At 39.7% G+C, this 23,963-nt stretch overlaps 1 protein-coding gene across 1 annotated transcript in view; it reads right to left on the reverse strand.

Annotated features, from left to right (window-relative positions):
- Window positions 1-23,963, reverse strand: part of nphp4 (nephronophthisis 4) — a 141,988-nt gene that overhangs the window by 63,385 nt on the left and 54,640 nt on the right. The window contains exons 9-11 of the mRNA XM_076166125.1: window positions 9,271-9,480; window positions 8,556-8,694; window positions 6,208-6,257 (exon numbers count right to left, since the gene is read on the reverse strand). Coding sequence (XP_076022240.1) covers window positions 6,208-6,257; window positions 8,556-8,694; window positions 9,271-9,480 — 399 coding nt within the window. The remainder of the gene's footprint in view (window positions 1-6,207; window positions 6,258-8,555; window positions 8,695-9,270; window positions 9,481-23,963) is intronic.

Below are 23,963 nucleotides of genomic sequence, written 5' to 3' on the forward strand. Positions count from 1 at the left end.
ATTCCTTTGGGGCATTGGGCAATACAATCGATCAAATGGACTTTCCCATTCACAGTAACCTTTTCTTCAATATCAATGAATGTATGGTGCACATGTAGATACCGACATTTTTAATAGTGCTGCAGTGACAAGTGTGAGAATGTAGGGACCTACTCTGAAGTAAGGTAACAAGAAGGCTTACATTAAAGTACACCGCCATGAGCATGAAGATAAGTCATAAATATAGATATTTACCTTAAAGGTTTCCTTGATAATTAAGTGTGCTCTGTCGCCATGACTACTGGTTTTGAATCCATCTTAGCTACGTGTGGGCGAAACATACAAAATGATTGATATTACAGATTGGGTGTTTAGGTCAAATACAAAGTGGATCCATTCTTAAAAGATAAATCTCTACACATAGAGGGATTGTTCTGTGGTGTTATACGGTGCCCATGCTAAAAGGCCCAGTCATGAAAAGTTAATGATTTTTTTTCATATCCAGTATGCATAAAACTGTAAGTTCTAACTCAGTTTCCGCAAAATGTAACCAAAACAGAGGCAAAAAGTCACTATTGTTTCCGTTGTGCATTTCATATGTCAACATTTCCTAGATGTCCTCATGATACAAGCATTTGTCAGGCCTCCCAAATACATCTTACCCTGAGCATATGTTTTTCACACACCAACACACACATGTGTGTGATCTCCTACTGAGTCACAATATCCTGTAGACAGAAAGTGTGAAAGACACCAGACTGACTCATGCATGTAAATAGCAGAAAGTCACACACACTAAGGGAATGTGCAGAGGAAGGCAATTACTGGTGGCAGTGTGGTGGTTACCAGTGTTCTGAACTCAGCCTCTCTGCTCTGACAACCAAGCAGTTCATCTGTTGTCTTCGTGTGACTTGTATGTGTGTACATGTATTCGTTTGTACTGGGGTGCTGCCTTTGAGGCGATAAGGGTGAATGGGTAAAATGGATAAATCACTTCTTTCCTAGCTGCTGCTGTGTGCATGTGAGAGAGACAGAGAAGAGACAGAGGGAGAGAGAGAAAGAGAGAGTGAGAGAGACTCAACTCCTTTAACGCCTACAATAACACCTTATCAACCTAGACTGCCTGGGAAAAGCAACACAACAGCAGCTAAGAATTGTTCATCTGTGTCTACTAAGCTGCGAGACACATCGACAGATCACTGCCCCATACACAACCATGGGCAGTGTCACGTGAGAAAATACTCCAGGTTGCAGCCCAACAGGTAAAACATGAGTGAATGCATGTTATGGGGTCTCTTCTGACCCCCTACCCCAGACTGATATTGATGTAGGAGAAAGAAAGCTATACTTCTGTATTCGTACACGTTGGGGCACTCCATCCCGATGGGTATTATTGATTAATTTGGGTGGAAATTTATCACACCCAATTCCATTCAATTAAAACAATTCAATTAAATCAATCTCATGTCAGAAGTAATGGGCTCTCTGTCACATTGACCCTTTGCACTCTGCTTTAAATAAATCTACACAGACAAACCATACCTGATAAATTAATGTTTATTATTAAGTAACCACACGTGATATGTAACGAAATTACATGTCTCCAGAGAGCACCATCTCGGATGTCGTAAATTGTCATCATGCACATACAAATTAATATGTTTCTACGACAAAAACTGACTAAAATGGGATTTTAACTGATTTAGAGCAAAAGAGCAACACTGACCCCTGTTGGAGATGATGTCATACCATGTGCTCCTCATTGCAACCTCTACTGATCGACTCTTGTATATTTGTATGTAGATACATTAGTTTTGGTTACAATGAATCATATAGAGAAAGTGATCCATTTGATTTGTTTAAACATTTCAATGGGTAAATGGTGAATTGAAACATGAAGACATGAAAGATCTGAACATACAGCAACCGTCATAAATTGAATACTGACAGGACAGAGGACTGCATGTTTTTTTAGCCAAAATCTTCCTCTGTCCAGCCTATCACACACCCTGGTGTGAAAGCAGATAAAGACTGGGGAAACTCTCCTCTGAGATCAGTTGTCTTCTGTTTAGCTGTTTGTAGTTCATCAGGCCAGATCAAGACAATCCACTGACCTGGCATCATTGACCTCATCGCTTACTAGCAGGAATCATCCTGAGAGCTACTATATATTCTTTTCCAAATCCCCACAAAGTGTGAGTAGGTAGTATCATTGTGTCCCTTGTGAACGTTGCCTTGTTAACAAAATGATGATTTGGCAAGTGCGAAATGCAACACTACAGTTTTAACAGTTTCGATTTCCCCCCAAAACGACTGTGGTGCTTCACAATAAACACCACTACAGTCTACTGTCCATATTGTGTTCCTGTGTGCAGCACCTCAGTGGGATTTACAAATCTGTACAGTAACGTGTGATACCTTTTTCTTTTTTAGCTGTAGCTAATATGTAGCTTTATTTCCTATCAAAAATGTAGCCTCTTCAACTGCTTGTTGTCCATTTTTGCCTAAATCTACAATCCTTCTCAATATTAAGAAAGAGTCCAATAATGTACACTGTACTCTTGAAATAAGTTCTGCTCAAACATCCTCACAGATCTTGTTCTTTGAACAAACAACACAGCAATAAGACACCGATAGCTCTGTGTGTGTAGGAGGGCTGCAAAAATGAACACTGACTGACCCAGTAGCAGCTGCCAAAGAGCCATTTGCCAACAACAAACTGGAACATGGCCTCTGCTCTGACACACAGACCAAGAGACCACCTGTGTCAATAGAGCATGAACATGACCATGAAACACTGCCAAACCCACAGCCAAAAAAACTCAGCTGATCTCCAACATACCCACCATAAATAACATAGGATCCTTCGCATTCTCCAACACAGAACACCAAGGATCAATAAGTGATTCATACAAGAGAAAGTTTGTCAGATTCAAAAATGCAGATAGAGCCAGAGCGTACAGTTTCTTTACACAGTCATTGCAGGAGATGCCATTGATTAAACAGCACTAGACAGCCATTGCTGAAGAGAAAAGAGACCTTTTGTTTGGACAAGGACAATCAATCTGGGATTGAAATAAGTATATATTTACAGTTTTGGTAGCAAAAGTTTTGCAGAAAATCTAGAGCTGTGGTGAATTATAGGGTGACTGAGGCAGTGAGACACTGTTCATTTGTTTCCTATTTGTTTACGATAGCAAGTCTTCTCCAACGGAGCGATCCTAAGGCTGTGCGTCTTCTAATTAGATGCATTAGATGCAGAACACATCGACTGATCAGCTTAAAATTTAGTTATTGTTGATATCCATTACATTGATAAATTAATTAGACGATTACAAGGACAGCAATTAGGCACACACACTGCTGATGCTCCGTTTTCTGTTTTGTCCGGGCAAATCACAAAACAGTTTGCAAGCACGTTGCGTTTGTTTACAAGTCTCAGAGAACTTGTAAATGTTACTGTGTGAACACGAATCCCATCAATGACTGTTTGTTAACACTATTCCCCAAATCCAAACAAAGCAAACAAACCACAGGTTTGAATGCAGCCTCATATTTTATTTTTTTATTAAGCCTGTCAGCATAGTTCCACATTCTGGCTATTTCAAATTTCATAAAACCACCCAGAAGGTATGCAGGTATTAACTGGTATAGTTATACACTACAGTTATATACTTCTGATGTCCTCCCTGGGGAGCTGCTCAGTATGACCACAATCTTTTACTGTTAGCCATTAGGAGGTGCCTACTTCTGGGCATACACAGCCTCACTTGTTAATCAACATGAGGGTTGAGTCTCCAGTCCTCTGGTGGTTTCATGAAAAAGAGTTGGCAATGAAGACTGTGGCTCATTTTAGCTTAACTGTGAACGAGAACTGATCTCTCTCCTCTGCCTCCTCCTCCTTTTGCACAGTGGCTCTACAGGGTGTGTGTGCGTGCACGCGTGCACGCGTGCGCGTGTGTGTCTGTGTGTGTCAGAGAGAAAGCATCCATCATTGGTCCCAGTCTCCAGTAACAGCTCCACTCAGGCTAAAAGATGATGTTAACACCCCATAGCTTAGCTCAGTCACATCAAATACACACATACACAACACACAACAAATACACACACATTACCTCATGTACATTTTGTAATGTTACATCTGGTGGATGCAGATGTTTTACTAAGAGCAGCCTATGAATCAGTCAGTGTCACCCACATCTGATTTGATGAATAATAATTACCATGTGGTTTCATAGAAGAACTGACAAATACCAAACTGGTTTCTATGGGAGGTTTCTCATACAAAAGGTGACACTTTAATCCAACATGATGTAATTTAGAAATTATTATCAATTTTATTTATATTATTACTGTACCTGGTTTCAGCTGTGAAGCTTTAGTGGACGGACAGACAGACAGACACACATACGCACACACATATATTTCTTTCTGTCTTTCACGGAGCGTAACATTATTTTCACAGAAATACACCCACACACTTCCATTTTAGCCTTAGCCTCTCAGACCAGCTGGGTACATAATATTCAGCAAAACCATGGCTGCAGGATACTTTGATAGATCCAATCTTTTTCAAATCTTACAAACATAATGTGTTCATAAGATATACACTATATGTAATCTTGCCTCTGAAGGCTTCTTTGCAATGAGGCCAATTATGTTTCCTTATTACACTGTTCGTCAAGAGGTAAAAGAGGCTATATGTGGCACAAATCTTTGTACTGAGCATCACTGACAAAGATCAATCCAGGTCATACGATACAAGTCTAGTTACTGGTGGAGAACTGGTTGGTCTACAATGGCGGTGGATTTATGTAGAAGTAATTAATATTCAGCAACATAGCCTTGGTTACTGCATAAGTTATTGCCACAAATCCATGTGTTGTTCAATTACTGCACAGCACAGAAGACATGTCAAAGAAATCAGAGGTGTGGCAGCTGCAGGGCTCGCATTTTTCTAAAGGTGTACCTGTACCTGTACCTATTGTCATAACTGATATGCTGTTATGTTGGAGGACTGCTCTAGACAAGTGAGAAGAACATTTATAAGGAAGCACTACCAATAACCAATAATTTGCTCTAATTCCATTTTGTACTGATAGTATTATTCAATGTGTTAAGGTGTGGCTGTTGTAATTCCAACTAATTGCTAAATAACAGACATGATTGACACTGTAAGTTGATTACTAATTAAAATCTGAACAATGCACTTGCTTTTAAGTTAGCTGTCAATATACAAATTAAGGACTTTTTGAATATTAAGGATGATCGAATCAAGTAAGGCGAGGGCAGTGAGGAGGAGAAATATACAGCACTGTGGGGAGCCCAAGGGCAGGATGGCCTTATGTACAGGCAATGGTCTATTGATACAGGGTAGCAATCCACATATGTGTGTGTCTGTGTGTGTTCTTTTGTGTAAATCTAAAAGCTTTATAAATCCAGAGTGAAGTCTGAATGTTTACAAGAGATTATGAGCTGCTGCTTCCTGCCACACACATTCATCAGACCATGGAGAAACTGGAAATGCAATACATGTGTGACTTCATGTTATTGTCTGAAGGTTATGATAAATAACCACAGCAATTGTAGAGTTGTCTCCTTTTTTGGCAGATTTACTATGTGTGTGAGAGAGACATTAAAGTATTTTATTATTCCATCCTTCATGCTGCTCTGTGATCGTTCAGAGAGACCAGTCCAGAAATATAGCAGTTAAGGAGGACACAGTTAATGGAGCACAAAGAGATGCAATGAATCACTGAAAATTATTTAAGCTTCACATGCATGATGGGTAACTAGCATGGCGCAAAGTGCAGGGTTTCTTACATGGCAGCTCATGTTATCCAATCGGAATGACAGACAATCCATGCTGAATACACACTGTAATTCTGTTGAATACATCTATTGTGACTGCTTTCAAACAAGGATCTAAGTGCTGTAACTTAGACTGCATATAATCATTATATTTTTTGAAGTAAGAATTACAGCTAAAAATCTACGTGATTTATTTAAAAGGACACTGACACCTGTCATCTATCACTTTTCTTTCAATAAACAAATCAGCTTGTGTCTGCACTAGATGACAGTGGTAAGTGCTAAAATTATAGTGGGAAGATGAGCAAAATCAAAAGCTTGTGCAGACATAGTGTGACAGCTACACAGATTAAAATAAGGGTATGTGTGTTCACAGGGACAGTTCCCCATGCAGCTACACTGTGTCATGTGTCTTACCGCAGGTCCGAGCGGTGAATCTGGAGAAGTTGATGGGATGTACTTTTGACCTAAAAAACAAAACAGTGAAAGGTAAAACATTGTGATGAAGTGTGTAGTGCTATAGTCTCACAGCAAAACAGGCATGGATTCCAAGCCCAATGCTGGCCCTGGTCCATTATATGCAGAAGACCTTACTTAGACCGTACACATTTTTTAAGACGGGGTTTGGCTCTGTTATTTAAAGTATGATTAGGTATACTGTACAATGGAGTTTTAAGTAGTGAACTGGTTTACTGTTGCCTTTGTAGTCATTTGACATCCTGCGAAACAGACAGTATGACTTCAGCAATGTGAAATCTATCCAATTTCCTAGATTGTGAGAGATTGTTGGATTTGTCTGTCACAGTGAGGTTTTTGGTTAGGTAGCCATGGTAATAGTGAATAAATGAAAGGGTTTCCAGCATCTCTTTGTCCTTCTCCCACTCATTCTCACTCTCTGTGCTTCAGTTGCCTGTGGTGTCTTACTGTAGCACCCATCTGCTCAAACGACATGCACATAAAGGGACTGAGAGCCTTGCTGTCACAAATACTGTATACCCGACATCCTCCTGGCAGCCATTTTGTTTTAAGACATTCTGTTTTCTCAGTATTTTCCCCTCAGCTTGTCAGAAAGAGGGTTTCACCCAATTAAGTGGACTGGTATGCAACTGGCTGTATACCTGTGATCAATGAGACATATTTTGACAACTCACTAGGCATATGACAATGTGTTTTGGTTGAATATAATAAAATAAAATCTGTCATAAATAGGCATCGGTGTCGAAACAGTAACATTTATGCCATGGAAAATCTATCTCATCTTATAATTAGTAGCAGACACAATGATAGTCACGTAAACAGCAAGCTTTTTTGTGGCTGCGGGAAATCACAGAGTACTGAAAATGATGAGTGTTTTACCGCCACAATTGAGAGTCACATGGCTGTTCATCTTAAATAACATTTGGGTATAGTCTGTGAACGCACGACTTGTTAACGGTTTCGTTTCCACTAACAAATTACTGGCTCAAAGGTTACTGAACAGAGTACGTTCATGCCACATCTGATCCTTGATTGAACAAACGGACTGTATACATCAGATTGACTATGAAGAAAATATTGTTGTAAATGAACTGATGTGCATCTACCATGGAAGGAAGCACACTCACAAGCATGTCTATGTACCCACAAACACAGAGGATTTTAGAAAAACAAAGTCATGGGCGTTTAAACCAATAAAATGACAGAATTGCAGAAATTCATGGCGTCTATTGCAAATAACCCAGGCTTCTTGAGCAATCCTCTGAGGACACTTAAGCACTGATTAAAATGTCATTAATAGACTTTGCCAACAGCCCTCTCTGCCCACCCATGAATTAGGCACTGATCAACACTATTCTTTTCTCCCAAGATAAGTTAACAGCATCATTAAGGGGAAATCATCAAGTATATGGCTGGGGTCCACTCAAGTTATTTCTCCTGTCAAGGGGATTGAGTGGGTACGTGTAGTGTTTACTACACTTTCAATTAATTCACAGGGACATAGCAAATCAGCAGTTTGGGATTAAATAAGAGAGAGTCAGAGTCACATCATTTATCTTCTGCTGCTTGCAGGATATGGCTTATTTGAAGAAAACTTTGTTGCAGGAGAGGACCTCTTCAAAACTCGGGTTGAAGGGAATTTTGGAAAAATAACAGGGAATATTTATGCTTAATTGGTAGCAATAATAGTCAAAGCGTCAAGAGAGAGAAATCCAGCAATAAGTAATTTGTTTAAACCCTCCAAATCGTTAAGAGAAACAGCTCGTTTTTGGCATATTAAAAATGTGTTCAGGCCAGAAAACTGCAGCATGAGCATAACAAAGTAAAGCAGGGCTTGTTCAAGAGGCCGTAACATAATGGATGGACAAAGTCTTCATCCGGCATACTTTATCCCTTTATCACCTCAGAACCCAATCATGAAGCATAATAATCTCTGGCAGGTGGTGCCATTGAGATAATACAGTAAAGGCATGGGCCTGCATTATGCCCTGAGGTTTGTTGGTTATTGTTTAGAACTTTGGCTGATTACACAAAGGTGTTGCTGTGCATTGGAGATGCGCTCACCCTAGCCCTTTCTGAAAACAACCCGCACTTTCTTTGATGCAATAAAATAACCCTTCTGTAAACAAAGGAAAGAAACACTTGGGTTCATTTAAAGTAGCTTGAATGTGAAGTAGGAACCTTCAAGAAGATCTCTTGTTGGGGTAAAGTTCTCTGTCTTATTTAGTTATTAGTTTAAACATCTTTCGGGGAAAAAAGAAATGCAGCATAACATATATGATATTTACTCTGTGAAGGCGATGAAGGTGATCTCCTCTGCTGTGACACATTTTCCTGCTTTGTCTTTAGCGATACCTTTGGGCTGGAAGCCTTCTTCTCCATACAAGACGACAGACGAAACGTTACCACATCCTTCCCCTCTGAGAACTCCATGAGAGGAAAAGGTTTGAGATAATTCAGTAACACAAAATCATAAACAACTCTATTGAGGAAGAACACAACTGGAATAAAAAAGAGAAAGCTAAAAGCAAGATCTGTGGTGGTGACATGCAGTTCTTTCCAAATAGTTGTGTGAAAATTCACAGCTAATGTGTGAAGGAAAATCAGCACAAACTGGCACTTTTACACCCTTCAAGAAATTTGATACTGTCACTTCAAAAGACATGACTTGTTGACAGCTATTTTCTACACTCTGTAATAGTACACTGCTGTAGTTTGATGGTGAACACATAGTATGGTGATATATATTTATATTGTGCAGGTAAAGAAGTATGTTTTTGGCAGTTAACTCTTCCTTGCCATAAAAAATAGACCCTAGTAATATCTTATGTAACATTTATACGTCAATATACAGGTGACCCTATTCCAATTTTCATCCATCCATCCTTGCTCTATACCTGCTTATCCTATTCCCCCTGTAGCCCCTATCTCCCACACCACAGTGGGACATAGTCACAGTGTATAAACAACTTTCCAGACATTCTCACAGTTCTCTTTAGCTACCTGGTCTGTGTCTGAGCGTGCAGGGCTTTTAGTTTTCCCAGATGTTTCTGTGCTGTAGACCATGAGTCCATGAGGGTTTGGCTCTGCACCTCCTCGCAAAGCAAGTTGTATCTCTTCTCCCTTCCAATCAGCTGACTCCTGGAAGGGGCACCAAACCCCCCAACGAAGGCTTTGCATGAAGGCTGCTCTGGATGTTAGGGTGGCAGAGAGCTGTGTGACAGAAAAAGATAGTCATTCAGAAGAAAACAAAACCACTATGCTTGTGCGAATAAAATTACTGCAATGTTATGTAAAGACTTACTGCAATTTCTGTAATAGCAGATGGTCAATTATTATAATAATTGAACTGTAAAACTGTATGGAGTAATTAAAGATGATATTGGTTAATGTTTTTGTAAGGGAAGAAAACAACTGAGATGAACACAGCTGTATTGGCAGTAATAACTGCCTCTCCCCAATAGCCATTATAAATACTATACCACAACAGTAATGGGGTTGTTTTAGCTGGCTATAGAAATGGAACCTTGCAGGTCAGAAAGATTGAGAATTACTGACTGGGTGTTACCTGGATGTAACTGAAAAGAGAACTCAAAACTGCTAAATAAACCCTCCACAAGAACAAGTTCAGTTAATTCCAATACAACCTAAGAACTGGTTAACGCACGATGTATAACTACAACAGAAGGAAAATTCATAATCATCTAGCAAATACAGTAAGATAGAAGTAATCTTTACTTTGGATTACATTGTAATTAAAAAGAGCTGGAACTTAAAGCACTGGCATATTCATAAAAGAACAACCGCTTGAGCAGTTGATTTGAAGTCCTCAACCTTTTTGGTCTCATTTACTGTGTCTGCATCAACAGGTATGTAAATTCAAGCAGATATACACATTGGAGTATCTGTAAATTGCATAAATTAGGGATGTTAATGATTAATTGATAGTAAGAATATAAGAACATATCATTGCGATGATGTATGTTGGGACAGATTGGTGACTTAAGTGGGCCTCTTAAGTATGACCACTTCAGTTAAAAGATATGCGGTAAAAGTGTGTGTGTTTAGAGTTGAGATGTTCAGGTACTTTTAGATTATTAAAATCAACCACATCCATTCCACGACTCTGAGACTATAGGGATAAACTGGTGCTTAGCTTTCTGAGGTTTCCCAATGTTCAGAGATCACCTATGTTGGGCTTCACATAGTATAATATGTGATTATGTGACTTGCAGTATTCAGTGGGGTATTTTTTCTTTGCTCATATCAGAGATGTTGATCACAACTACTAAAAACATACAGATTAGAAGAAATTCATATTTATTCACAAATCTATATATAGCCCATATACATGTTTAAACTATTTAAATGTCAAATCAAATATAAATGAGTCAGAACAGTTCACCATATCTGCTAAAATAACATTCCTGATTTTGTGCAGTGAATTTGCTGCAGGGTCTCTACAGCAGCTGAATGCTGGGTCAGTCAGACAAACCGGTAAGCTTTGTTGTGTTGACATGATTTGCTTTCAGTCCCACCTCTCCTCTAGTTCAGCTTTCAAAGGGAAAGGGAAAAGCAGCTATTGCTTTAAATCATCGACGGGAGACCCACAGGTTTTGGTGAATCGATTAATGAGCTGGTCAGTCTCAGATGATTGTCATCAATCTTGAGTAGAACATAGGAGAATACACAAAAAGCCTGTTGGTCCACATTTCAAGAGAAAATAGAGCATTACCCTCACCAGTTGAATGCCAACTAGGCCCATGAGAAAGGCCCACGAGGAAAACAGATACAATTTGTCTCTATACATACTGAGTAGCTAGTCGCACACAATCCTACTGTTGTCTATTATATACATGTACATCTCAGAGCACCTCTCCAAAGCTTCACACATTTCAAAGCTCAGGCAGACCTCACAAGGCGGCCCCAGATGCAGATCAATATTCCATTCCTCTCAAGAGGGAGTTTGTTGTGGACAATATTTTTACCCCCAAGTAGCACAGACATTAACAGCTATTTCTTTGAATTGCAACTCTCGAAATATATTGCGGCCATAAAACAGATAGCAGTAAATTCCCCTTGAGGCACTGCATGTTTTTCTATCTTGTGTGGTCGAATTAATAAGATGCTTTATATTAAACATTAAATCAGGCAAGTCTTTTTTCAAAGTGATGATTTTGTGAAAATGATTCAACTCGAAAAAGATCATTTTATGGGACAGAGGGTGAGGGTACCCAGTGAAAGCGGTTAGACAACTTATCTCCTGTTTTTTTCTGGCATTCTTCGATTTTTACATGTCTGTGCTCCCATGTGTCTACCATGTGACAGAACACATCTTGCATGGTTTTATATAATAAAACATAAAATACATAATGCTTATTTGGCTGTAGAAAAGATTAGGATATAGAAATGCCAGCTGATCTCTCGGAGAATGAAACAAAGGACCAATCAGGAGCCTTTTTTCCAGAACGCCTGAAGCATCAAAATACTTTACTTGTCTGACACCTAATGCTTATCTTGCACATTCAAAGTTTTCCAGTAGTAAAAGCTATGAGCAACAACATGTTAACACATCACAGAAAGTGGTTTCATTTGATGGGCATGCGGCTGCGATCTGATTTATATGCCGTCATCGAAAGAGCCAAAATTGTCTTGCGGGCCGGATCAAACGGTGGGAGGCAGTTAACTGATATATGCATGTGTGATGGCTTCCAATGAGAAGAAAGTTGGCAGCGCCTTGAGGGTCAAATCCATCGACTCACTCCAAGCACCACAGTAACTCAGTGAGTCATAATCAATTTTAAAGCCTGGTGTTGACAGCATAGAGACATTAAATCAATGCCGTTGCATTTAAGAGGAAATACAGTTGACTTTATCACATTTTGCACAAACATAGGGATTAATCAGTGAACTCATCACTTGCATTAGAAGTTGTTTCGAAACTTTTAACTGACACCCTAGTGCTAGTCATTATGTCTGACAAGGCGTGGTGATCAATAACCAGTTTCCTAAAAGTGTGATTATGCCGTCGCTTTGAGTGTTAAAGGCGGTATTTGAAGTAGGAGTCATAAACATTCACTTGGAGAACAACCAACAACAAGTGCAGTTGTGTGAAAAAATACATTATGTAGCCTCAAGCAAGGAAGCAGCAAACTTTATAATAAACCTGTACTGAAAACAATAACAGGATGTCATTGTACACATAATTGCTGGCAAAGCATTTTCTATATGAGGAATACATCAACCTTGTTTGGTAGCGTAATGCTGCAGCATCTGAAGACAAAACAAGGTGTCTGTCTCAAAAACATACCATGGAGTGGAAATAAGGATGTGTCTGTCACCAAAAGCAAGTGATCATCAAACTTTTGGAGGACACAGGGGAAAGTTTGGGAAAAGGTTTTGCTTATCAAAAGACTGCTGAAACCTAATTTCCACCCAGAACAGGGACACAAGACAAGAAACTTAAGGAAAGTTCACATTAGAAGTGTTACCCTGCCATCCATTGTGCTCGCAAATCAACAAGTTCCATGTCAATGGTACCAATTCAGATTCAGAACAAGGTTCCAGGGAACAACTCTTTACCCATCTATCTCACAATATGTTAGTAAACAGGCACCTCCTCCCAATGGGTAAATTAGTTGATTAATCCATCCATCATCTGTAAATCGCGGGGTTGCTGGAGCCAATCCCAGCTGTCAACGGGCGAGGGGGGCTACACCCTGGACTTCGCAGGGCACACATACTCACACACAACCACTCACTCTCACATTCACACCTATGAACAACAGACATTCACACCTCAGCACCTCTCCCTCTCTCCGTTGATCCAGCTCTGAGGACAATGATGGCAAGGTTGCTGAGTGATTAGGGTTAGGGTTCACCACTGTACTGGTCTGACATCTGGAGTTGGTTGAGAGGGCTCAGTTGGAAATCCCTGTGGCAGGATTTGTAGGCATCAGGCATTTTTAAGATCAGAAGGTCTGTGAGGTCAGTAATTCAAGGCTGAGTTTGAGGTCATAACTATGAAAAATACTCTCGCCGGCCAAACTAAACTACGCTTCAAGTTACGAAGTAAGAACAAAATTTAAAAAGTATGGTGCTTACCTTGGCATAGAAAAATAAGTTACTAAAAAAAACTTAACATGTGAGCCAAATGGCACAATAGAAAAAGCCGGAGACTGAAAAAGAAGTTGAACACAAAGAAACAAAACTAGACAGACAAAGGAGACAACAAAACATGATGACTACAGAAGACAACGAAGATCAAACCTGAGGAAGACCAGAAGAAAGAGAACTACTGAAATGTTTTATCTGCTTTCACACCAGAGTTTGTGGTTGACTAGCTAAGGGCTTTTGGGCGATTAACTATGCAGTTAATTCAGTGAAGATTGCAATGGAGAGCGCATGAAACGTCTCCAACAAGGGTCAGTGTTGCTCTTTTGTACTACAAAAACTACACTATATCAGTAAAATCAAGTTTGATCAACTACAGAGTGATGCAAAGGGATATCTATAACCATTCACTGTGTTGTCAGCATCATCCATTCATAAAATAACAAAAAATAACTTCATGAATTAGAGTGATTGGAGCCAGGAAGATGAGGTGGCACATTGTTCCCAACTCAAGGCTGGATTTTATGAACTAATATGAGTCCACTGTATGTATTACATTCACACCTGGCTACTTGTGACGGAAATCCAACCACAATTGGAGCCTGAAAACATAACATGTGTATGTAGTCAGGTACAGATGTGACAGTGATATAACAGTGATATGTGCCTGCAGAGACAAGTGAGACCTTAAAATAAATAAACAAATCATAAAATGTAGGTCTGGCTGTTCTAAGAGTGGTCGCAGAGCCCAAGATTTCAAACAAATCAGGTCAATGACAACATAGAAATGTGGCTTTAACCAATCACAGAAGAAAATGAATGAAAGACAGCAATGGCTAACTCAGCGCAGCATTCATGCCCATTTTACCGTCCCCATTTCCCAAGACATAAATAAACACAAATTTGAGCTGTTTTGCAAGAACATAGTTTTGGGAGAAGCTCAAAGAAGAAAGCATTCTGCAACAAAGGGCTTTCTAGAGTGCAGCAGGAATTAATCCTAAATGAGGAGGATGTGCGTATTGATGACATTCTGACATTTACTACCATTACTGTTAAAGTCATTATTTCAGCTGCGACCCTATGACAGGAAGCAGCACACAGTTCTTGCTACTTATTCTCCACAATGAGAAAACCTATGGAAGTGAGACAATTTGCACCGAGCTCATTAACTTAAGAGCACCGAAACCACTCGAATTGTCATCCATCTGCACAAGTAGTCCAAATTAACCTTGAAGGCTACTGTGTCCTATTCTTACTATGGCCAAATAGATCTGGAGGATTGTGTTCAGTGTCAGATCAGCCTTCTTTGATTGCAAATCTTCAAGGAAGGTTTTTGCACTGCTAAAGCCAATTTAGTGTGAATAATATCTCCTGATAAATTTTGTATAAGGAGATGAGTGCTTCCTCTGCCGAGGTAAGGGACTCAAAAGATCACTTAAGGTCAATTACAAACAGCAGATGTACATAGGCATGATGGTTATCTGGGTGAAGGCAAAAAAAGTAGACAGCTGATTCTAGAAAATTTGTGACGCACACCGATTGATGTAAAATAACCACCAAATGGCCTTGGAGGTGATTTTGATAAAGAAAGTAAAGGTGGAGGTGTGATACCACACACAATATCCTCCTTTGTACACACACCTTATTAAATCTGACCAATTAAATGCCAATGAGATAAACAGAACCAGCCGCTCTCTCATCCCAAAACACTCAAAGAAAGGGGAAAGAAAGCTATCTTTCTGTATTCACACTTGTTTTTGGGTAAATTAATTGATAAATTCGGGAGGAAATTAATTAAACCCAATACTATTCAATTAAGACACTTCAAGCAAATCAATCTCATATCAGAAGCAGTGAACTCTCTGTCACATTTACCCTTTGCACTCTGCTTTAACAAAATGTATACAGACAAACAATTACTAATATATTAGATTAGATGAAGATGTATTACTAAATTATTATACTAGCCACTGAATGAATGCAATAACGGAATGAATGTGTAGCAGAATCAACAAATGTAATAGAATTTAGGGCAGATTTAAATTATGAATGAACAAATTAGCTAAAGAAAATTAGATAATTAATTCATTGGAATAGTTAGATGCAGTTATGAAACCATCAAAACCTATGCAGAACCTGTATGGCTGGAATGTTTCGCTTCTGATCACAGCACAACTGGTAAGGGGGTCAGCAGGTCTCTCTCTCTCTCTCTCTCTCTCTCTCTCTGTTTCTATGATCTCTGAATACACAAATACACCCAGTGAGAATGATTTCTGCTCGAGAGCGCTGAGGGTAATGATGGGGCAGGGGTGAGTTGGTTGAGAGAGCTTGGTTGGGAATCACTGTGGCAGGATTCCTTAGCAGCAGGCATTTTTAGATCTCAGAAGGCCATATATGGTTGGTAATTCAGGCTCTGAGTTACAGGAAATTAAATTATTTCACGTTTCCTAACTATGAAGGGTACTCTCGTCAGCCGAACGAAACTAAACTACAAATTACTAAGTGCAAACTAAATTAATAGTATGTTAAGGTTATAAGACAAAACTATTCTTAGTCTTATTGAAATAATTTGATGATAGTGATTAGATATAGTTAGGTGTTATATGTAGTTAGTTATATTTCGTTGTATATCATGTACAATGGCAATAAACACTATTCTATTCTATTCTATAGATAGATAGAACTCTCAAATAGCAACTCAAAATATTTGGAATCCTGATTATTCTTGACTGATAAAATGTTGTAAATCCATGTCTTGGAAAGATGGAAAGAAAGTGAATGAAAGTTCATATAGATTCTGTCCAGAGATTAGTTGATGTGTGATAAGAAATGTTCTAAAAGACTTTCCACGGTTAAACAGGTGTAAGACTGGAAATGTTCGGTCGTTTTTGAGTTGGGAAAGTTCCAGTTCATCAATTATCGTATGGGCAAATTGCTAACATTTTAAGAACAATGTCTTTCAACACATGTTTGCAAGAGATTAAGTGATTTCCCCATCTACAGTCTAATATTATTCAAAGATTCAGAGAATCAGAAATCTCGTAAACGTCAAGGCTGAGAACAACTACTGAATGCTCATGATCTACAAGTCCTCAGACAGCACTGCAATAAAAAACTGCCATTATTCTATGATGGATGTCACCACATGGGATCGACATGGGCTTGGAAAACCATCGTCAGTAAATAAGGTTCATCGCTGCATCTACAAATGGGACGTCCCTGTTTACTTAAGCAAGGCAATGCCAAGGCCCATTCTGCACAACAGTGTGGCTTTGTAGCAAAAGACAGTGGGTGCTAGACTGGTCTGCCTGCAGTCCAGACCTGTCTCCCATTGAATACATGCAAGTGCAAAATACAATATCGGAGACCTAGGACTGAAAATGGTAAACATTGCTGTTGCAATAACTATCTAGTAGTACCGGTTACAACATACTCTAAGAACAAGAGAATTTTAAAATTACTGCTTTCGGTTTTTACTTGCAACTTTCACTTCTCTGAACTTTTCAAGAATTGGGGTTTGTATTGTCTGTCATATACTATTTATGCCATTGGTGTCCGGTACATCAGTTAAACCTTTGTGTCACTGTCTTAAATTCTTCCACATGGAGGGGGTGCTGTTATGAATCTTTGAGCTCTTGAATCCAGTGTTGATACACAATTATATTAACTGTTGGTTTTTATGTGAAATGTTCCCCAACAACTGACGCGTCTGCTTGCTCTGATATTCATCCTTGTACCCTTACCTGCTGCCATATTGCAGAGTCTTTGTCTTTATTGGTTAATGGTGGGTAAGCCGATTTATGGTGCATTACCGTCCCCTTCTTCCTCCATTTTAAGACTTAAAAGACTTGAAATATTACTATGATGTAGATATACATAGCTAGCAGCACACAGAGCAGGTAGGACAATGCCAGCCCTCCAGGGTAGCATATGAACAAACCATCATGTGATCATTGATGATAAATCCAAGACTTCCACTCATGCATACATTTGAACGATGAAATATCACACCGAAATGTATGCATTTGCCAATGCAGCTAATGACCCCAAAAAGCCACTGGCTACTTGATATAACTGCTGTTTAACAACAAAGCATATATATCAGGGCTTAACATCTTCTTTACTGGAAGCAGGGCCTCTATCCATCTAAGATGCCCATCCACATGGCAACCATTAGATATGCAAATATCATCTCCACTCCCTTCCTCCCTTCCAAAGTGATGCATCTGTCTGGACAAGGATGGCACTGCTGGCAGGCACTGACGGGAGCAAGACTCACTCTGCTCCTATCGCAGGGGGAGATTGATGCACTTCTCAGTTGGGGGAGAGCTGACATTCATTTTAATTAGAACAAAATATTGTCTCTGCAGAATACTGCCTTATCCTCAAGTTCTCTTTTGTTTGTGGGAAAGGAAATGGGCCTCTGGGGAGGAATGACCTCCACAAATCAGCTAAATATATCTCTTCCAGATCTTGATGACGCTTAAGATGTTTGATTAACATTTAATTAACATTTATGTGACATTTCAGATTCTTTCAGCACAAATCCCGCACATGTGGGTATTTGGTTTTCACATGCCAAGTACTGTAATGTAACGAGCCAAGGAAGATGCAGAGAACAGTATACAAAGTTTAGGGTAAAGTGGCAACAGTAATGAGCAGGTGATTAGGTAGGGCTTCACAAAGTGTTTTTCATTCAGCAAATATCATTAAAGCCTGCTGGACCCTACAGTAACCTCTGTACAGGCACATACACACAAACATAATCACATGCAAACAGCCACTGAAGGGAAGTCGCAAGAAAACACACAAAAATCCATACACCATGAACCTGTCTGTGAGCCAATTAAATTCCAAACAACAGTCTCCCCTTTGCACAGAGGAGAAGCTGTGAACCATCTTTAATAAACCCAGTTGTGAGACAGCATTGCTATATGGCAATTCAGAGGAAGGGTTAAATTGACAATTGAGAAGGGGATATTTGCAAAATACTTCAACTAGGTTTTCTCATTCTAAACACAGAGAATGTTTGCATGGGAATCAGAATGCTCTTAACACAAGCGTACATGCAGTATATAAAGAGATCTGAACTAGGTGGCTGACAGCAAGAAAGCTAAAAGCAAGAAAGCTTAAAGCAAGAAATCTTAAAGCAAGAAAGCTAAAAGCAAGAAAGCTAAAAGCAAGAAATCTTAAAGCAAGAAAGCTAAAAGCAAGAAAGCTAAAAGCAAGAAAGCTAAAAGCAATGCTAAATTAAGTTATACGTTTGGTAACATACAATTATGTTTAGCATTGGGTAAGCCACAACATACATCAAGCTTTTATTGTGGTGTACAGAGGAATCACTTGTATAATTTCATTGGTAAGCAGCAATTATGTCAGTGACATAGATTGCATACGTTGTTATATTCTCTGAGTCATCTCTCTTTATATTCAGCGCTGCAACCAGCTGCAATTCAATTCAATTCAATTCATATTATTTTCTATAATATCCCTTGTGAGCAAGCACTTGGCGACAGCGACAAGGGAAAAACTCCCCTCAAACAGGAAGAAACCTCAGGCAGAAACGGGCCCTAGGTGGGCAGCCAGCTGCCATGACCAGTTGGGTTGGGAGAGAAGAGAGAGGAGAGAAAGATAGAGAGAGAGGGTAGGTAGAGACAGCTGCATCACCCCCTCCCGTTTTTTTGTTGTACGGATTCACACAATAGTGCTAATTTAGAAGCATAATGTGATTGGCTACAGCCCACATCTTTCTCATGTCTCTAAGTCTTTATTCTATTCTATTTAATATGATTGTTTTTATTTATTTACTACTACTGTGTGTGTTGTGTTTTCATTTATTCCAGCGTGTTTTACTGTTATGCTGACCCGTATTGTTTATTTGTTTTATTTTGATACAGACATACTACTTAATCAAGTCCTCCTCAGTTATCAGTAATCAAGTCCTCGTCATCAAGACATCAGTAAAGAACAAAATAGTGAGAATGTTTAAATTAAAGGTTGGACGTTACCAGCAGCACTTCCTTAGATGCCTAGCAATTAAGGCTTAATTCAGACCTGGCTCGTTGGGAGCAATTACTCCAAAACCGGGAGCGTTTACCCCCCCATTCTGCACATTCTGTTTACCGCATATAAGATAACAAGTCTTCTCCGGCTGAGCCATCTTAAAGCAGTATGTCTTCTAATTAGATGCATCAACACATTGTATTCCAATCATAGCCCTGATGCGTTTAAAATGTTTGTATTGTGGTTTTGCATTACACTGATAAATGAATGAGACGATAGCATGTACAGCAATTAGGCACATATGCTGCTGTTGTTCCATTTTTGAATATTTGGGGGATTTGTCCGAAGGAAACTCATCTTCCCCTTTTAATTCTGCAGGTGGCGTTGGGATTGTTTGTAAACATTATTTCCTGAATCAGAACAAAGCAAACTGAATACAGCGTGTTCCGGTCACCAAGCCCATTCAGGGTCAAAGGTGACACAGCATTAAAATATAATGTGGGCAACACATTCATTATTGGTTGCACTTTGGCCCTGTTACTCAAACAGAGATGCCAATTCAGCACATGATGTGAATTAAAACTGTCAACATCCTTTTTGTCCAGCACACGTTGTGTGTTGTATTACTGCTCAGGCAAGTTGCCAATTACTGTTGCGAGGATGTGATTTGCCTCTGAGAGATAAAATAATAGCTTGTGAAAGGATGAAGCACAGTATCCCTGCTCTACGTATTCCTCCCTTCCCCTCCCTCTATTCATCTATATCCCTTGCCTCCACCCTCCGAAGCTGTTACCTATGAGTAGTCACTCATTCCGTGCGTCTTTGTTTTGGATGACTGCAGCTGTTACGCCTCCTGACAAATAGTTTCCTGGCAAAAGGACAAAGACACTGAGGCCAGTAGTGTCTCCTGCCTTATTTCCCTTGGACCAGCCCCTCCATTAGCGATGAGCTACTGCTTGTCAGCAGAAGAAGGCAGACAACAATAAGCCCCATCGTCTTCCATTAAGCGGTATGTGATTTTATTACATGCCTCAATTGATGAACAGTGCCAAGCTAACAGTAGTTGAAAAGAGGCAGTGAACGGAACGCAGGAGAGGGGCAGAGATGTCTCAGATGATGTTACAGCAGGGCCAAATTGGTGTTGACAGATCACAATTAGAGGAGCCATCGTTGTCTTGTATCAGTTGTCAGTGACCCAAGAATTCTAACCAAAAGTAAATCATGTACTATGGATAGCTTCAAATTTAAATTTTGCTTTCTGAAAGCATGATGAGCTCTGATGGACACACACACACACACACACACACACACACACACACACACACACACACACACACACACACACACACACACACATATATATATGCGGTACATATTTAGAGGACTCCTGGCAAAGGAGGTTTATAGATCAGGATCATGGTGGAATGTATCTACAAGTCTACACAGGAAATATCAAAGCTAAGGGCGATGCTAAATTTAGCTTTATGTAAATCATTTAAATTACTAGGAGGCTGAGCTATGTTCATGCATCAAACTACAATATTACACAGTCATGCCCAATGAATATAGTATTTCATACCATTACACATTAGAGTACTTAAACATCAATTCCACTAATAATATGGTAGGAGAAGCAGGGAATTAAGGCTACCGTCAATTTAATATTTTGGGGCGTTATAATTACAGAGCACAGCAGTTAGCAGAGCAACTAATTGCAACTCTAAAAACACATTCTCCCTGACTTTATTTTCGTTTCAGGCTTTTCATGCTGTCTTCTTCAATAGGCAGCAGGGTGTTATGGTTCAAACTGACTCGGGGAAATGGAAGGACACAGCTCCCCTGTGTGCAGCCTATCAAGGCCCAAGCACTGAGAGGGATGCTGATTAATACAATGGAAGCCCTTGATGGGAATCGGGACAGGGACAGAGAAAGAGAAAGAGAAAGAGAGCATAAGAAAGAAAGAAAGAATAAACGAAAAGAATTTGAATGAGAAGGAGACAGAGAAAGAAACATGCAGACAACATTGATATATCTGAATGGTAAAAGTTAATTGCTTAAAGTTCATCAACCTTACACACCCTCTGAGATCAGCCAATCTCACAAACCTTACAGTTCCTCTCCTCTCCCCAGCCTCCTTGATTATCTCCATCCCCTGACGGCTGAAAGCAGCATAAAAAGGATGCTCAAAGACAAAGAGATAATACACAACCTGGAGAAGAAAACCCTACCCTAATAAAAAACACAAAAACCAAAGGGGGACAACAATGACTTGCACAATTAGCTGTCTTCATAACTACAGGCAGTGAGTGTAATGTAATTGTGTAAAATGAGGACATCCTCAAATTCTCTCTTACAGAGCAGGCAGGCTTTTCTACATAACAAAGATTAAAGATGTGGGCAGTCTTGGAGCGCTGAGCTATTGCTTCAGGATTGCAGCATTAATGTTTTGAGAGAGAGGGGGGATTTCAGCAAAATTGTTTTAGTCTTTCACCCACCTTAGCCCCAACAGAATACATCAAAAGACATAATTCTATTTAATCAGAGGAAAGAACATCACCAAGACATACAGACAGATTGCATGCACTTGCCTTCCACACATTCTTTTTAGGAGCATGTTGCCTCAATTGTCACTACACAGCGCCATCTAGTGGCAACAAATACAGTCAGTGCCAGAGACATGCATGGAAACCAGTTTTTCATTTCATATGAGCATTGTACTTCAGAGGACTGTCAAAAGGTGAAAAGACAAATCTCTTAGAGCAGAATTCCATTAAAAAAGAACAGAATCTGAGATCAAAGTATTTGATTGTGTCGTATTCACGTCTCAAGTACGACGCTTTGGATAAAAGAATCTGCCAAATGACAAAATGCAAATAGCAAAGCCACATTCAATGCACTGACAATCTATTTTGACTAAATTGCTTCAGAATAAATTGCACACTGTCTTACACACATCCATGTACAGAACTGCAATTGTAATGCACAGGCAGCGGGCCAAATTCGAGTCAGTAATACCTTTACAGGCTGAGGCACCGAGGCACACTGTCTTGAAAGATCTGAAAAGTCATGGGGGAGGTTGAATCGATCATGGCCCGCACAAACAAAAGCATCACATCACAGACAGCTCCGACAGTGAACTGAAGGTGCACATGGCCATCACACTCTTCTTGGTAGCCAGAAACACAGACACTAAATTGAGTGTCACTTCAACACCTGAAACGTCAGAAGGAGTTGTGAAAGCAGGGCTGGGGTGCAGCAGGTAGGAATGGAGAGGAAGGAGTTGTTGAGAATTTCACTGCGATTCCCACCACCACACAATATTGCTGCTTTAAGTCATGGCAGAGCTTTGGAAGCTGTAGATGTTTCTGAGATTTAAGATGTAAGGACCTCTGCCCTCCCCAGGAGCTAGGGCCATTATCAAACCCTCATCACTCAACACCAAACACGGTCCATCAAACATTCCTTCACCATGCTGTAACTACACATACACACACACTGGCAGCCAGAAACAACCTCTGCACTCCCACACAGACAGAATTTACTCTGCACCTGCTAAATATCACTCACATCATCAAACATCTATGCCAGAGAATGTGGAGGTGGTAAAGGGTGGCAGAATATCTTTTTTTGTCACCCACACAGCAGTTTTTTCTGGATCATTCTAGGGGAACGTAGGCAGACATCAAATTGAAGACTGTCAAAATATAAGGGCTTCTTAACCAGGCTGAATCTTAAGAGTATGATGCACTTTCTCATTTAATGCTAAAGAGTAATGCATGCCACGATACAAAAATGATGAGAAGGTTTGTAGAGCTCTTAAGTCATACATGAATCCTTAAACGCAAGCATATATCTGTTCATTGTCAGCCATCTGCCCAATGGATTTTGCCTTCAGACCGAGCACATTTGAGCACATTTCGTCATCAACCAAGGTTATCCTCAATATGTTCATCAGTAGATGTGCTCATTGAGTTCAATACATTACATTTTTTCATTTTTTATGACTATTCTAAGTATAGTTTGCCATTAACCAGACCAACCTCTCCAGTTCTAGATCAGTCAATGGATAATTGCATTGCTCCTTAATTGGTTCTGACATTGCACAGATCATGTTCACAGCTCAGGAAAAGAGTTTGTTTAAAACCATAGAGTGACCACCTCTTCCATTCCACCATAGTGCAGTTGTTTTGGTTGACGGTGCTATTTCTGCTTTCCAGACCTGCCCAAACTCACCGCACCAATTTAAGAAACAAAGCCGAGACCAACTAAAGCCGACCAAACCATGTAGGTATGAAAATGCTTATGACCTCTTGAAAACTCAACATAGAATATTACACATCATTTGAGTAAAAATATAAATCAACAACCGCTACAATTAAGTTTTGATGAGATTCCAAATGCCGCTTGCAGGTAAAGCCTTCCAATCAAACTGGTGTAAACTCACTCAAACTTCATAAAGCAGTTGTAAAAGTCATCGCTCTTTGGTGGGTATTTAGATAATGGGTAATAATGAAGCTGCATGTGGTAAGGAAACAAAACGACCCCACAGTGGTCACATTTATTCTCTTTCACTGTTCCAA

The sequence above is a fragment of the Genypterus blacodes genome, unplaced genomic scaffold (assembly GCF_046128005.1).
Source record: "Genypterus blacodes isolate CSIRO-AG114 ecotype Tasmania unplaced genomic scaffold, CSIRO-AGI_Gbla_v1 ptg000156l_1, whole genome shotgun sequence".
Classification (NCBI taxonomy): domain Eukaryota; kingdom Metazoa; phylum Chordata; class Actinopteri; order Ophidiiformes; family Ophidiidae; genus Genypterus; species Genypterus blacodes.